Source organism: Alosa sapidissima, chromosome 2, assembly GCF_018492685.1.
Source record: "Alosa sapidissima isolate fAloSap1 chromosome 2, fAloSap1.pri, whole genome shotgun sequence".
Taxonomy (NCBI): Eukaryota; Metazoa; Chordata; class Actinopteri; order Clupeiformes; family Clupeidae; genus Alosa; species Alosa sapidissima.
Window position 1 is genome coordinate 37,244,402 of NC_055958.1, and position 16,359 is coordinate 37,260,760.

Below are 16,359 nucleotides of genomic sequence, written 5' to 3' on the forward strand. Positions count from 1 at the left end.
CAGTAGGGCCTACACTGTACCATCCAGTAGGCTACCCATGCTTGGTTAACGATGCTTTGAACAAGTGAATTTATCTAAACACAAACAAACGTGACTAAAGCAGCCAGGCAGTTACAGCGCTACACTCTGGGAGCACATGAACATTTTTTTTTTTCTGTACCGACAGAAACCTCGAGAAACGGAGATTTATGTGAAAAATTGCCTGAAATCCTCTTTAATTCCATCCTTCACTTGAGGAGAACGTTCATGTGAGAAGTGTACTGGGCTATCCCAGTCGCCACCAGTGACTTCTCTGTATGTGTGTGTGTGTGTGTGTGTGTGTGTGTGTGTTTGAGACAAAAATTCTTACTGCACTGAACAATCTTCCTCATCTTCTCCCAGACACTGAACTTCAGGTTGTCCAGGTGCTTTGCCACATTGATCAGAGCTCCTGGAACCCTCTCTGGATCCTGCAGTGTGCACTGGGCTCTGGAATAACATTCAGGAGTCAGTGCTGCTGTGGGTTTGGGTTCAGAACCACAGAGAAGAGAGAGGCAGATCACTCACCTTTCCACTGTGCTCTTGTAGCTCTGTGTAGTAACAAATAGATAAATATTAGATATTGCCTACAATGATTACCTGATTAGCTATTGCATCTGACATTAGAATCATACACAACATATAGCTAATGTAATTTATAACCATGCACAACATATACAGTAGATAATGTAATTTATAACCACACACAACATGCAAATAATGTAATTTCAAGTCACATCAACCAAATGTAATGTTGCATTAACAAAGACTCCAGTTGATAAAACTTGTTATATGAGTTTAATTAAGGCACATATGCCACAATAAGCCACAGTGCTGTTCTAAATTCAATATTTGGTGCATGTCTATTATCTGTCTCTCTCTCTTTCTCTCTCTCTCTCTCGCTCTCTGTCTGTTTTTAAAGAAATAATTTCTGCATAAACTTGGTTGCCGTAGCTTTCATTTACTTGACCTCCCATTCAAGCTGAATGATTACCGGTAACTTTGCCAGGTTTCAAGAGTGACATTTTTTGCCTCAAAAGTAAAATCAAGACATGTTTGTGAATTTTTTACAGACGTATAAACTATAGGCTGTGAAGTTAAACCATAGGCTGTGAAGTTAAAATGCTGGTCTCTTTTTTACGGAGGAAACCCATGCTAAAATAAAACTCAATCAATGTTGGTATGAATATGTGTTGTACTATGTGATTCCTATAGCGTTAAAAAATTATACTAACGCCATAGAAACGTTGTAGAATCATTTAAATAGATAATGAAAGCCACCGCTATAATCACATCTATGGTTAGATTGATTTGTTTAGATTAGTGAAATTGCTACCTTGGCAACACCATGTCATGGCTTCAGTACTCTCAGTACTAATACTGAAAATCACAAAAGCTGCCACAGCCATGGTCCCATCATGACCAGATATGTGCTCCAGAGATACATAATTGTACTCACAGAGAAATACAGTATGCTGAACCTCTGCTCTCCTAAATGGTACTGCAAACCTCATTTTAGGGCTCTTGGCTCATACTCTACCTGCAGGTATGTGATAAAATAATATTCATCATCAAAGGTGAATCTTGAGGTGAATCTTTTTACCTGCAAGAATGTGACATCATCAGCTCCCATCTCCTCCTCTATGGCTCTGATTGTGTCTGAAAGAGATGAGATCTCTCTGTTCATCTTCTCAATCTTCTCCTTCATCACCCGACCCCTCCACTCCTCTTCCTCCCGCAGTGCAGCTATCCTGGCTGCCTCTTCATCTCGTAGAAACTGGTGAAGCTTCTCAAACTCCTCATGGATCTGCTTCTCTGTGTGTTGGGCCTGAGTCTGGGAATTATTATTTCTTCTTATTGATTAAAGAATCCACACAGATGGTAATGTAAAACTATCAATCCATTTTGCATAGTCTCAATTTTACCTTAGGACCTGAGAGGGCCTAACATAACATTCATCCTGGCTATTTGTGTTCCATTTAAATGAATGTTTTAGTTATATCTGATACTTATATGAACCTTAACTTTCACCTTAATGTCTTCTGCTGTTTGGTCTCGGGTGGTTTTTGCTTCTTCAAAGATCTTTAGCTTCTTCTTTAAGAACTCTATGCTAATCTTCATTCCCACCTGAAATGAAGAAAAACTCTGATGACCTTCTGTGTGGTGGTGATGGTGGTATATGTGTGTGTGTGTGTGTGTGTGTGTGTGTGTGTGTGTGTGTGTGTGTGTGTGTGCGCATGCAAATTGTGACTCTTGGTTGCAATATGATTATGGTGTTATTCATGATTACTGTGTGTGAATTCAATTCAGTTGATTTTCGAAGAATAAAACAAGATCATCATCATCAACTTTACTGGCAGACAGATTACAGATACAGCAACACAGACAGAACATACATTTAAAAGGAAAACAAACACAGTGATGACTTGTATCAAATGGCACTAACCCTGAACTGAGCTAGCATGCTAGTTGCCCGTGTAAATCCTCACACCCCTAACCTTAAGAACACTTCTGACCTCTGAGTTGGAAGCCTGGGCTTTTAGCTCTGTGGTTAGAGCATTCGACAGCCATGCTGGTGTGTGTTGAGGTGGCGGGTTCGAGTACCGCGAGCGGCGGACAAACTGACCTCTGTTACAGTGGTGCCTAGACCTGGATCATGGGAGTGAGGATTTAGGGAGGTGAGTGTAACCAAAGATTCTAGAGCGCTACGCGCAAGATGGATTACTGGCTAGAAAATACGACGCGTAGCGCTCTAGAATCTCACATTGCATGACACTGGCCAGCTATTGGGAGAAAAAAAGGACATCATTTCGCCCAGAAAACAACACAATATGATGTTGATGGTACGCTTGAGATGCGAGAGTGAGCTCAATGGACTAAAGAGAGAAGTTTCAGTAATCATGACAGCATCACAGATTCTCTAGAGCAGTGTTTCCCAAACTTTTTTTCTGGGGACCCACTTTTTAAAAATGACAGACTATCGCGACCCAACTCGTGACTGTGGTAGTTAACAAACTAGATCCTAATAGAAAGCTGTTAGCTTTCCTAAGCTATATAAGGTATAAGCTAGAGGTATTACACAACATAAATTGTCACTAGGCTATGCTGGCGACCCAAATAAAATCTCCTACGACCCACCTGTGGGTCGCGACCCAGTCTTTGGGAACCAATGCTCTAGAGTTTAGACCATGATGGAGTTTACGTGCACAGCGCAAGCACAATACACCACCAACACAACCCACCCACGTTGGTTCACTCCTGGCTCTGTAATTAGTTAGTGAACTTAGATTCCTGATTGGCTAGCCAAACCTGAGCATCACCATTGGCTATTCTACAGGAAGTGCCAGAACAGTCTCAAAAGTACTTGCAGAAAATTTACTTGTGCGAGCGGCAGAGATTTGTAATGGCAGAATAGCTTCGTAATTTAAAGACAGCAACTGTGGAAGGTTTAGTACCTGTGGACTATATTTGTAAGTGAAGGACACACTGTATGAGTAATACTTTAAATCGTTCGTGTTATTTTTATGTTAAATCACAAATCACAGTTACAGTTTTACAGTTACAAATCCTGATACACACACACACATCATACATATGAGACGCTTCACATCCCTAAGGTGGTGCAAAAGTCTGTGCACCTATAGAAAAGATTTGTATCTGTATGACAGCTTTGTGCGTAGAATATTGATTTGTAATTGTAGAACATATTTGTAATTGTAAAATATTTTCAACTGTAGGATGATTTGTAGTTGTAAAACCGATCCGTACCTGTAGAATAGATTTGTAAGTGTAGGGCATATTTGTAATATTGACAATTACTTGTACAGGTCATTTTTACAGTTACAAATAATTTCTACAGTTTCAAAACGTGATACACACGTACAAAAAATTTGAGTTTAATATTCTTCCATACTCACACTCTTAACCTTAAGAATGCTTCTAACCGCTGAGTTGGAAGCCTGGGCTTTTAGCTCAGTGGTTAGAGCATTCGACTCCCATGCCGGTGTGTGTTGAGGTGGCAGGTTCAAGGCCCGTGAGCGGCAAACAAACCGATCTCTGTTATATTACAGCATAACAATGTTGTTCTGGGTAGACGTTCAGGTGACAAATTCATTTGTACATCAAACTTCTCAACAATGCCTGGAAGGTGCTGACCCACACATTACAGAACAGGCCACTTGCACTAAAGCGCCTGGGTTTCTTGAGTGATATCCTCATATAGTCATTTATAAGATTTTGCATTATATATACCGGTAGTCATTTAAGATTCTACGTTGCCTTTTAAACTTAGTCCATAACATGACAACTGTGCTCATGTGGAATTTTCGTATGAATACTGTATGTTAGCTTAGGCATATGCAACACTGTCTGCATCATCATCATCAGATAATTGATCTGTAATGTAGTAGTGACCATGATATTTTGTATTATTACAGACACCCATCACTTCTCCTGACAGATCTGGAAAAGTCTGGAAAACAGAGATTTCTGTCCCATTTTGTAATATAACAACCAGTGGTGTAGTCTATGTGATACGCAGGACTACGCAGTATACCCACTTAAAAAGCATCACCTTCTCAGTATAGCCACTTAAAATACTTGTAGGCAAGAACAGGTATTAACATTTGGGGGTCAAGTCCATAAAAAAATTGTAGTCAGCAATCATCTCTTCACAGCCACTGGCTGGCAATTCTGCCAGTGGGGCCTACACAGCACAATCCAGTCTCAGTAGTCTACCCAGGCTCAGAAAACTGGACACAAACAGCGGAGGCAGCCCAAACGAAACCCTGCGTGGAGTTTTTTTGTTCCAAGTATGAAATAATTGTAGACCTTCATGGAATATGTCTCACCTTTAGGTCAGCTGCTTCCTGGAACGTGTGGTTGGTGTGTTCTCTTGAGTCTCGACACACCACACACACAGGCTGTTTATCATCCACACAGAAGAACTTCAGTTTCTCACTGTGCCGACGACTGCAGAACTCCCCTAAGAAGACCGGATTTGAAAGAGGGCGTTCTCTCGATGACCTCCTCCTGCAGAGTGGACATTCTCTGGATTTTTTGCTCTTCCAGAACTTCTGCAGACAGACTTTACAGAAGATGTGATTGCATGAAAGTACAACAGGGTTCTTAAAGACGTCATGGCACACAACACAGAATAAATCGTCATCTAATGCTAAAGCCATTTTCTCTCCAGTGAAAAGTCTGTCTGGATAGCAGTTTCTAACTTCGCTTTGACAAGTCTCTCGGTTTAGCCTTCAATATGACCTTTACACTCGCTTCATTGTTTACCTCTGACTTCTGTTTACTGAAAGAGTGCGCGTCTGATAACTGGCAAAGTCCTACAGACACGCCCAGGCTCTATGTAAACTTCCTCATTCAGCGAACAGAGAAGGCGGGGATTTCGGGTCCAAGTTTGAGGACTCCGAGGGGGAAAGCTATGTCAAGACAGCGACTCGGACGAGATCTCTGGTGAAGTGAATTTAAATAGCCTACATCAATCACAGGCAACCAGCGTTAACTTCTGATCTATTTATCGGCATATAAATGTCAATATCCTTTTATGGTAAGAATGGGGCCTATATAACAATAATTTTGTAGCCTATAATCAGACAGTGTTGAAGCGGAGCGAACAAATTCCGTTGCTCTATCTTGGTCAGTAGCCTAATCAAGGATCTTTGCTATAATGACCACTGCAAAAATAAGACCGTGGCAACGGGTTCTGAGCTATGAATCACGTCTTTCATGTCATTATGTGAGTAGGCCTAGTTCAGCTGCTATCATTGAAAGTGAAGGTAAGCAGCAAGTAGGCTACATTTCTATGACATTTCTATGGCGGTATTAATGACATGGAGTCATTTAGTCTCCCTTCACCCACCTGACCATCTCAGAATATTAGTAAAAATAGGCCTACATATAATAAGAAAAATTCAAAATATTAAGTCTCTACTGTTAATAGTTTTCTCATTAAAAAATATTAAATGAGGTGTATGAAGGGCATTTTTTGGCATCATACTCTGAAAAGCAATTTTTAAACAGCAATATCTGGAAAACTATCTCACCTCACCTTTCTACAGTCAATATCTGTTACTAATGGCATCCAGACATGGAATGTCAAGGGTGTAGCTCAAGTATAAGAATGGTAGGTACTTAAACTTCTTCCAAAATTTGGCTTGGTGAAATAAAATAGCACATTTGAAGAGTTTATGAGCCCCCAGTTTTTCAGATGGAAGACTTAGATTTTACAGTAAGAATCTCTGGTACCAGGTTAAACACTGTACTGTATTTGGTCTCTCTTAGATGATTAGTTTTCTTTGCCCAACAATATTCCAAAAAACTGACAACAGGTATCCGGTCCAAACTTACTTTTTTTGAATGATCAAAGTCTTGTTAAAATCATATAAACAAAATGTAGATTTGAGGGGTCTTTCCGTGCCAAATCAACAGATTTTAGAAAACTTGAATGTGATAACAATTTTCATGCACTGTAATAATAAAAATGACTAAACCTATATTGATCAACACCCATTCCAAAAGGTAAGCTACCCCCACACCCTTTCCAGCAGCCAGGTGAGGCCTATCAGTCCTACTCTGTTAAGTCATTTCCTGTGTATTTGTATGCATTCTGTATAAAAATTCTGTTTGAAAATGACAGTGCTTTATGAAAAAAAAAAAAACGTGTATCAACTGCACGCATGTATTATCCACCACACCTGTATATTAACCCCAGTGCCCAACAAAGCAAGTGAACGGAGTGCGAGCAAAGAGCGGAGCGGATGGAATTGGAGCGCGGATTACTTTTTAATTTAAAGGCCCGGAGCGGCCGCTCTGTTCCTCTCCAATGTCGCTCCGATACCGCTCAATCCACGAGTCTGAGGCATGCTCAAATCTACCCAGAATTCATGTCTTCCTAATGAAACCAACACACTGTTACATTTCAGATACTGGCCATAGTAAGTTTGTTGATGGGGATGGAGTTTGCTAAATATGTTTCAGAACTAGATACTAACAATGTAGAGCAAGAACAACCATGTGGTGGTGACACTGTTCCAATGAGTAAAGATTCATTTTGAAACCTAAGAGGACACATTTCGCGGAAACATGAGTGTGCTAAGGAGAGCAAAGAAAAACGTGAGCAATCTGAATTTGCTTCATCAAGTGAGGCTGAAGTAAAACTTGGATGCTAATTCTTTAGGCAATTAATCCCACTTATACTTTTAGTTCTAGGCTTATGTGTATTGATGTTGCCAAGCTTGTTCGTTGTTGCATGTTGCATTGTCTTTTAAAATAATTGTTCTATGAGCGAACTCTTAGTTCTTTGGGATTTAAGTTTTCTACGGTGACAATTCGGCTTGTAGATTATTTCTTCCTCTTTTAAATTGGAGTGAATGTGGAACGATTTCACTGGAGCGCGAGGATTTTTAAGTGGAGTGGGGAGCGAAATTGAGCGGAGTGGCCTGACGTGAATTTGAGCGGAGGAGCGGCCGAGTGAACAGCCACCTGAGCGAGGAGCGGGATATTCGCACCGCTCAGCTCCGCTCACTAGCTCCGGTGCCCAATAACCCAATTAATCAGATTGTGCTTTAATCATAAAGAGAAGATATGCGTTCCCACATATAGTCTGCCCCTGTGTATTAACCTCATAGCTGAAGACATTGTGCGAAACCAATGAATAAACCTGGGTTAATAGAGCGCAACAGTCCCACCCCTCCTCCAAGAGAGCTTAGTTTCCAGAAGTAAGTTTCCCATTAATTTCTCCAATTTACGTCTGGAAAAATATATAAAGAGTTTTAAACCATGCCTTAGGCTAACCAGCTGCGACATGACTCATAATCATACAACATCATTTTGAGCAAAAAAAGAAAAAAAAAATACAAGACTGTGTAGGCCCTACATATTTTAATTTTGGAGTGAAGAACTACTCTAAATGCTTCTATTTTAATCTCACACAAGAAGATGACTAACTATACCATTTCCATTGAGTAAATTGAACTTTCAAGATGAGAAAAACAGTTTTTATCGGACAGCCACACGGTTCTGACAGCCTTGGTATCCATCTTTCCAGCGAGTAGCGAGAAGTCAGGCGCAGGAACAGTGGCATAAATATTTCCATGGCAACAGCGATCTCTACCCAAGGGCGTAGGTTTGGTCTAAGCTTTGGTGGGGACACTACCCCCCCCCCCCCCCCCCCCCCCCCCGGAAAATAAGGAAAAGACACTCAACTCTTTCACCAGCCACTATAGACATATAAAATGATTAAAATGTTGGTAACACTTTACTTGACGGGTGAGTTCATAACACATTCATAGCAGCTGTCATAAACTGCACATAAAGCATTCATGACTGTTTCATGAGACATGACTCAACATTCGTACCAAACCTTTCATGAATATGGAAGACAGAACGACGACAACTTAGTCAAAATAAAAGTCCAACAATCGCAAAGCAGCATTGCCGTTTTTGTTCCAAACCTCTTACCTGATCACGTCACATCTGAGATCTGAGTCAATGGACTACTCCAGTGCCAAAGTGACAGAACATGGTCAATCAAATCATTTTTGTTTCATAAAAATGTATTTGTTTTATGATGTAACCTTTGCAGATTATTTCTCATCTTCTGCTACTGGGAATGTCCAACCGTTCCAGGTTACACAAAACACGGGTCAGCTGAATGTAGACTAGTTTACCTCCCAGTGTTAAACTCAGTGATTAAGAATACTTCACAACTTGTATAGTAAAGTGACATTCGATGTAGACTTCATAAGATATTCATGAAATATTTACAAAAGCTGGAGAGAAAAACGGCAATGCTGCTTTGCGATTCAACAAAGAATGGGGGTAGAGGAGCGCTTCTTGGACTCTAAAGTTTGGTTAAGTCAGAGGTGCTCTATGGATGGGAAACTAAATGCCAAGAATCAAGAAACTCCAAGGCACTCTCTATCGAAAAAGTTAAAAAGCCTTTATTATCATGGCTTGGTCAAGTTAACCTTCTAAAAAACTCCAACGCGTTTCGGCTACATGCATGCATATTTTCTATTTGGTCTGTTATGAAATCATGCATTGACCCATTTAAGCACAGCTCAGTTTTAAGAAACTTAAACACATGCATGCTTAGCATTTTGTGAAAGGAAATCATTAAGGCTACATTGACAAACTCAAACCGTGAGCTGCCTGTATATTCCCTGATTCTAATATTTACAGATATCTAGGTGATGTAAGCATATAGCCTGGGTGTTCCCATGCTGCCTTGCGCACGATTTGATTCACGCTGCTAAGGCAGCCTGGAGACCATGGAGCAAATTTTCGCCTGAGATAGGGAACCAATCACAGAACAGGGGGGAAAGCAAGACGATGATGAGCTATGCACAGACGCATTTGATAGACATCCGTGGCACCCAATAAACGGATCTGGGCATTTTTTTCAAATACGAGAAAATGAACGTTTGGTTCCCAGACCACGTCTCATTGAGAAGTGGTGGCGCTAGCCAGGCTAGTAAGCATAGCTCAGTTTTAAGAAATGCTTAAAGCCGAAAGATGTTGAATTTTGCACAATTTATTTCAAAACCGGATTACTCTGGAACAGCTAACTATACACGGGAATGCATTACACCTTTGTGTTCGGTAAGGTTTATATATGGTTTGTCATGTGTTGCGTGAAGAGTGTGTAGCCCTACCTACGATATTCCACCAAGACGAATGGATGTGGAGATGGGCGCAGAGAATAATTATTAAATCTCTTGAAGTTATTTTTCTCGCAAACTGTTTATCACAGCAAATAGTGGCTATAGCTCCGTTTAAAAGCTGAGAAAAGGCTCTTTCATGTGACACATGTGTGATGAGTAGCCTACTCGAGGAGTTCAACAGAGAAGAATGGGTGAATTTGGACGCTTAGTCATGTCATAGCTGGTTTTAAGTCTACCATGGACGGTTACGATGGCTTATACTCCAGAATCGGCAGTGGACGGGACTGTTGCGGTCTATAGGCAGGAAATTACGGTATTGGGGTCCACCCCGTGTCTTCTGCTGTCATCCACCCTGAATCTACTTGCAGGACCTTCAAAGTAAAGACTGTGTTAAAGTATGGGTACACTTTCTCCTTGAAAGTGTCTTTGAGAGTGTGTATGTGTCCAAAAGTATCCGCATCAAAGAATGACAATTCTCCTCCGTTCCAGTCCAGCTGCACTCGGACTCTCTGCGGCTTCTGCTCCACCTTAAGGAAAGTGGAGGGGGTCGGCGTAGAGCGCGCAGCGTACTCGTCATCGTTACGCCACATAAACCAGCGTCCACTCATGGGGGTGAAGTCTCCCTTCCTCTTAGCAGACTCCGCCATCACGCCCAGAATCCAGCGTGGATAGTCCCCAACCTCCACATCCCAGCAGTGAGTGCCCATGTCAAAGCCCACAGAGCCCAGCACACTGTGGTACAAGTCATACCTCTGTGGGTTATTTTCAACGAATGTCACAGTGGTCAGATCCTCAGACAGGACCAGATCTGGGTGTGCAGTGTTGTGGTCTAGAGTCAAAGCAGCTGTGGGGAGAAAGAACACATGAACATGGAATCTAGAACCAGATCTAAAATAATAATAGAATAGAATTAGAATAGAAGACATCTGCTAATAATTATGGTAAATATATATATGTGTCTGTTACAGTTACAGTAGACTTTTACAGCACATCCAGAGTAAAAGGAAAGGGGAAAAGAGAGAGAGAGGGGGGGGGGGGGGGTACATCCTGAGTAAGAAAGGGGGAATGAGAGAGAGGGGGGGGGTACATCCTGAGTAAGAAAGGGGGAATGAGAGAGAGGGAGAGAGAGAGGTCCGTATCATGTTGATGATCTATGTATGTGAATAGGTGAATAAAAGTTGTGTAATGCTAAAGAAAACACGGGGAGAAACATTTCATAACTAATTATAGTATGGTTATTGGTAACAGAGATGCAGCCTCTCAGGAGTAATGATGCTGGCATTTTTGAAAATGCGCTAATGGCATAATATAATTGCTTTGTTTTAACAAATGATATGTTGTCTTTGCACTATTCTCAGTTACATGTTTGATTGAAAATTTTGGCAAATAACTTACACTGTCCCAACGTTTTGGGAAACAGAGTTGTAGAAAATGACAGCAACAAAAAGGTGCAGTGTGTGTGTGTGTGTGTGTGTGTGTGTGTATACGCACGCTTCTCATCAGTCTCTCTCAACTGCTTTATGACTTCGCACTTCAGTTTGTCCAGGTGTTTCGTCTCATTGAGCAGAATTTCTGAAACTTTTTCTGGCTCCTGCAGTTTGCAATCGGTTCTGGAATGACATTCAGGAGTCAGTGCTGCTGTGGCTTTGGGTTCAGAACCACAGAGCAGAGAGAGAGACAGGAGATTAATCACTTACATTTCAACGTTTTTCTGGTAATCCTGTAAAAAATGAAGACATTGCACTATATCATGGTCATAATTCCAGGTTACACTTAATATTTAGGTTTACAAAACTTGCCTTTTTTCCATTATTTTGATGTTGTACAGCTACATTTGTAAATAAAACTGGAAAAGATTTTGATTTTGATTTCAGGCTGTATGACAAATAAAGTAACTATTTCAAAGGGGTATGATGATTTTCTATAGGCACTGTTCATGTACATATATACACAGTATATTCACAAGTTGTTCTGTGGTGTATTGTTGTAAAGAAGAAAATGTGTAAAACTTCTGGTGAGGCGGCGGAAGTAGTAAAGCTATGCTATTTGGTGTGCTAGTTAGCTAAGAGGCCAAGTATTTCTCTGATTATTATTTATTTATTAGAGATGTTGTTACGGAGCTCAGGGACAACATGTGCTGTTTGTATATATATATATATTGGCGTCGGTGGTTATAAATGTCTAATGAGTGAATGATAGAATGTGAAAATGTTGGTTATTGCAGTTGTATTTGCGTTTACCATGTTGTGTACTTGTTAGCGTGTTTAGTGTCTTTGGTTGTACCTATGTGTTTATCCCCGTGTTGATGTATATGACTACCCTTGTTGTGTGTTACATGTGCTGTTGAGACTATCCTCGTGTTGCCCCTTATCATTGTCTGTGGTTGCCTTACTGCTGGTTCGATAAATGGCCATCCTAGCCAAATGTGATCCCTGTCTGTGTGTGTGATATGAAAGGCAAAAATGGTTTACCTTCAGGTTTGTGACCCCATCTGCTTCCAATTTCCTTTGTATGGCTTTGATAGTGTCGTTTAGACAGGTCATCTTCCTCCTTATGCGGCTGCTCATCTCCCATAACATCTGCAGCTTCTCCTCCTTCTCCTGCCTCACGATGGCCAGCCGGACCTTCTCCTCGTCCCGCAGGAACCGGTGGAGGTGCTCAAACTCCTCCGTGATCAGCTTCTCGATGTGTATGGCCCGAGCCTGCAACAGCAAACAGGCCTATTACTGCTGATCAGCTGCTGGATGTGTATGGCCCGAGCCTAGAGCCTGCATGGTTTACTTCTTTGAGTGCTTGGCATAGAAAGAATCTCTATTCATAAGACTGATGCCAATCTGATGTCAATCTCACCGTAATGCAGTGTGTGGTTTCATCTCCAGCGAGTTGTGCTTCTTCAAGGTCTTCCAGTTTGGTCTTTAGTCGCCCTAGACACAACTTCAGTTCCTCCTTGAAGTAAAACAAATCATATGGAGCTCAATGCAGTGATGTCACACCTCGCGTGCGCAGTGACCACTAAAACCTTTAGGGCCCAAGTTTGAGAACGGAATCTCCCAGCTAACAGGAGCGCATGCGGCGCACTGTGGCCAGACCTAGATCACAAAGAGGGCAGCGCGAGACTGAAGTTAATTAATAAAAGATTTTGTTAAAGCCGGCCAATAGACCCTTTCATCAATAAAAACAAAAACAATGCTTGAACGTTCTATTTGGGCCCCAATCTACTTCCTCTGCATTAAGATAACATATGGAATGTTAAAAAGGAAGTCTTGTGGGGCCAACTATGATGCTGATAATAGAACTCTCTTGAAAGGGTCCATAGCAGTGTTGAGCAATACTTTTAAATGGAGTGCATCAGACCAGATTAAAGTAGAACTTTAAATCCCAATATTGCTACGGGTGAATAGTTGTACAAATATTATTAATATGTAGCATTTATTCTGCTGTTTTGAACATGTAGCAATAAGAAGTTGAGCTAAATGTGTGGTGTGCACGGCCTCCTAGCCCTAGAAGTATAAATCTATCTGTCATAACTCCCAGTCACAAACATATTTCTCTAGAAATCCCTCATATTAGATCAGAGTTTGATAAATTGTCTTTTAGCTTTTTTTTAGCTAAACATGGAAATCAAGATGTTCTGAAAATAAACGTATTTGTGTCAGTTAACCAATTTAAGAGTTTACTGATGTGGCTGTGGCTCAGTGCTCTTGATCTGATCCTAAATCATTTTATTGTTATTTACTGTTTTTTTTACCTCTGACATAATTATGATTTTCTGTCTTTTAATTTCTAACTTTGTGTTTTTATACCCTGTGTTGTTGTCAGGGCATTGCTGTAAAAAAAGTGTGTTGTGCTCAGCCAATTTCCCCCTGAATAAACAATGCACAATCCCAGCGCAGAGCAGAGACAAGGAACAGACAAGCAGCGACAAATAATCTGAACTCGAGACAGAACAGGCAAGTAGATAGATGCCATATGAGACATAGATCAGCTTGTGAAAGTCAAATTAATATGTAATGAAAGATTCCAGTTCTGCTGGTTTTCTGGGTCATTTTTCTGAGACAGCTGGTAGTTTGTAGGGGGTCCTTCACTCAGTGGAGCTGCCATCAACTTCAAACTGTAACACTTCAGCCATTTGATATAGCTCATCAAAATCTATGACATTTTCAATTAACAAATACAACCACGTGGTTTTGTTTTCAGAGTGCAGTGCCTGCACTTTCTGTCAAGAGGAAATGACGCTAGCAGAATGTCAAGAGTATGAATATTGCTCACCTTAAGGTCAAACGGTTCAAACTTGTTTCGTGGTTTGATGGTGTGGCACGTGTGTTTACTGTCGAACTGGCACACGACACACACGGGGAAGTCATGCTCCACACAGTAGAACTTGAGCTGCTCGCTGTGCTCTTTACAGAGCGCCCAGCACCCTGCTTGAGGTTTCTGACTTCTCTCCTGCCAGAACGTCTCACACAGGTTCTTCAAGACCAGGTTTGGTAGAAGCTGATCCTTCGATGACCTCCTCCTGCAGACTGGACACTTATGCGCCCCGATGTCCTCCCAGAAGTCCTTTAGGCAGTGTTCACACACAGCGTGGCTGCATGTCAGGAGCACAGGGTCCTTAAAGATGTCATTGCACACGATGCAGCAGAAATCCTCTTCGTATTTTGTACCCATTTTGTCTGGTGAAAATCTTACGTCTCTCTCTCTCTCTCTTGGTAAACTTTTTACCTTTCACCCTCAACATGTGCCTAAATTAGGCTAATAATGATGTTTTCTCTCAGCAGATTGTCCACGTCTGTCTGAGACTTGGGCTTCAAGTGAATGACCTGTGCTTTAAATCAGTTGTGGTCAGCAGACGCTCACGGCCTATCAGTTTACGACCTTATTTTTAGGAAGCAGTGAGTGGGTGGGACTCTAGCTCGGGAGGAATCTGATTGGCCAGCCTCACACAACTTTAGACTGAGCTGTATCAAGAAAGGAGGTATAAGTAACCATAGCTGCCTGTCTGTCTCCACACAGTCACAACCTGAGCACTAGGAGCAATGCTGACTGCATCTAGAAGTTATTCAGCTCAAGCAGGTGCACTGCAGCACCCCTACTGGCTGTCATGCGCTACTGCAGTCGTCTGCTCCTGAGGCATCTGTCATCGCTCTTCTGAAGGAGAATGACCCAGCCCATGCTCAGACAAGCCAAAACAGCTTGCTTTGGGCAAAACACTATAGTGCATTTAAAATACAAATCCCTCAATATAGGTAATTTCTTCCAAATGTGACACAAAAAAGATCAAGATCAAAAGCCTGAACTCCATGAAACAGACCCAAAAGCTATGCCTGGCAAGTCAAATTCAAGACTCTTTTCCTCCTTGTTGGTGGAATGAGTTGCCCAATGTTCTCCATTCCTGTGATAGTTTTGGGTCTTTGAAGAGGGGTCTAAAGGCATATCTGTTCAACATGCACTTAGTTTATTAAGCCATAGTCATAGTTTGTATATGATAATATTTATTTATTTTCAGTAGGCTATTGATTGAATTGACATTGTTGTTTATTATTGCTATTCTCCTTAATGTAGTATACCAACTTTTCAAATTATTTACTGTTAAATTTCACGTCCAATTGTATGTCGCTTTGGACAAAAGCGTCTGCTACATACAATGACTATAACCATAACTAAATCATTGGGGGCGTTCGATCTTTCAGCACTGCGCAGATCTGGCTGAATCTTTCAATACAAACATAAGTTAGTTAGTTTATTTGTTGTCCCCTTAGGGAAATTCTTTTCACAGTTTTCTACGTTTTCATCATACATCGTCACAGGCACAGGATGGCACATCGAAACATACATATTTCAGACACCTTAGACTTACATTAAGCCAGATCTGCGAAGCACTGCAAGATCGAACGTGCCTGCTGATTAAGATAAATGTACTTAATCCATTGGCAGATAAATTGACTTGTTTTGTATCTTGATTTACGAAGATTTTGGCTTATTTTAAGGCAAATAATCTTAGCTTATCTAAAACAGCTTAAAGTAAGTATCTTTATACTAACAACAATACTAACTAGATGTTTTATCTCAATATAACATTATAATACTTGGTAAGATATCCCTTTTTGCAGGGTGCAGTGGGTTTGGGTTCAGAGCCAGAACAAAAAGACATGAACCACATCACTCACCTTACAAAAGTTTTCTTGTAGTTCTATAAAAATACAAACAAAATAAGAAACAAATAAATGCACTGCAAAAAATGAATTCTAACCAAGTGTTATTGATCTTATATTAAGATTAAAAAATCTATTTGGTATTGTTTTTAGTATGAAAAGACTTACCTAGCGCCCTCTCAAAAGATCATTTTGACTTAAAGGAGAATTCCGGTGTGATATTGACCTAAAGTGTATTGAAACATGATACCGAGTGTGAACGTATGTCTCATAGCCCATCTCGACTTGTCCCCTGCACTCCAAAATCTGGCGCTAGTTAGCCGATGCTACCAACAACTTTTTCAGTAGTGGTGCTTCGGCATCGGGCTAGCCATGCAAATAAATCACTGTTTTACACCCATTTACGAGGCTCAATGTATCTCCACACTTCATTGGTAGACTTCCTAGGGCCCTGACATTTAAAACGAGACATTGAGAACTTTGAAAAAGCACTGGTAGTTTACTTACAA

The 16,359-nt window shown here is 40.9% G+C and overlaps 2 protein-coding genes across 2 annotated transcripts in view; both read right to left on the minus strand.

The window, feature by feature from the left end:
* The window catches only part of LOC121690338 (zinc-binding protein A33-like), a 698,440-nt gene that overhangs the window by 1,325 nt on the left and 680,756 nt on the right, over window positions 1-16,359 (minus strand). The window contains exons 4-5 of the mRNA XM_042070850.1: window positions 547-569; window positions 350-468 (exon numbers count right to left, since the gene is read on the minus strand). Coding sequence (XP_041926784.1) covers window positions 350-468; window positions 547-569 — 142 coding nt within the window. The remainder of the gene's footprint in view (window positions 1-349; window positions 469-546; window positions 570-16,359) is intronic.
* On the minus strand, window positions 9,947-14,458 carry LOC121690381 (E3 ubiquitin-protein ligase TRIM39-like). The gene is made up of 6 exons (XM_042070900.1): window positions 13,968-14,458; window positions 12,549-12,644; window positions 12,170-12,400; window positions 11,396-11,418; window positions 11,190-11,308; window positions 9,947-10,542 (listed from the first exon to the last, which is right to left on the minus strand). Exons 1-6 carry the CDS (start codon window positions 14,364-14,366, stop codon window positions 10,007-10,009), a joined length of 1,404 nt encoding a protein of 467 aa, XP_041926834.1. The 5' UTR covers window positions 14,367-14,458; the 3' UTR covers window positions 9,947-10,006.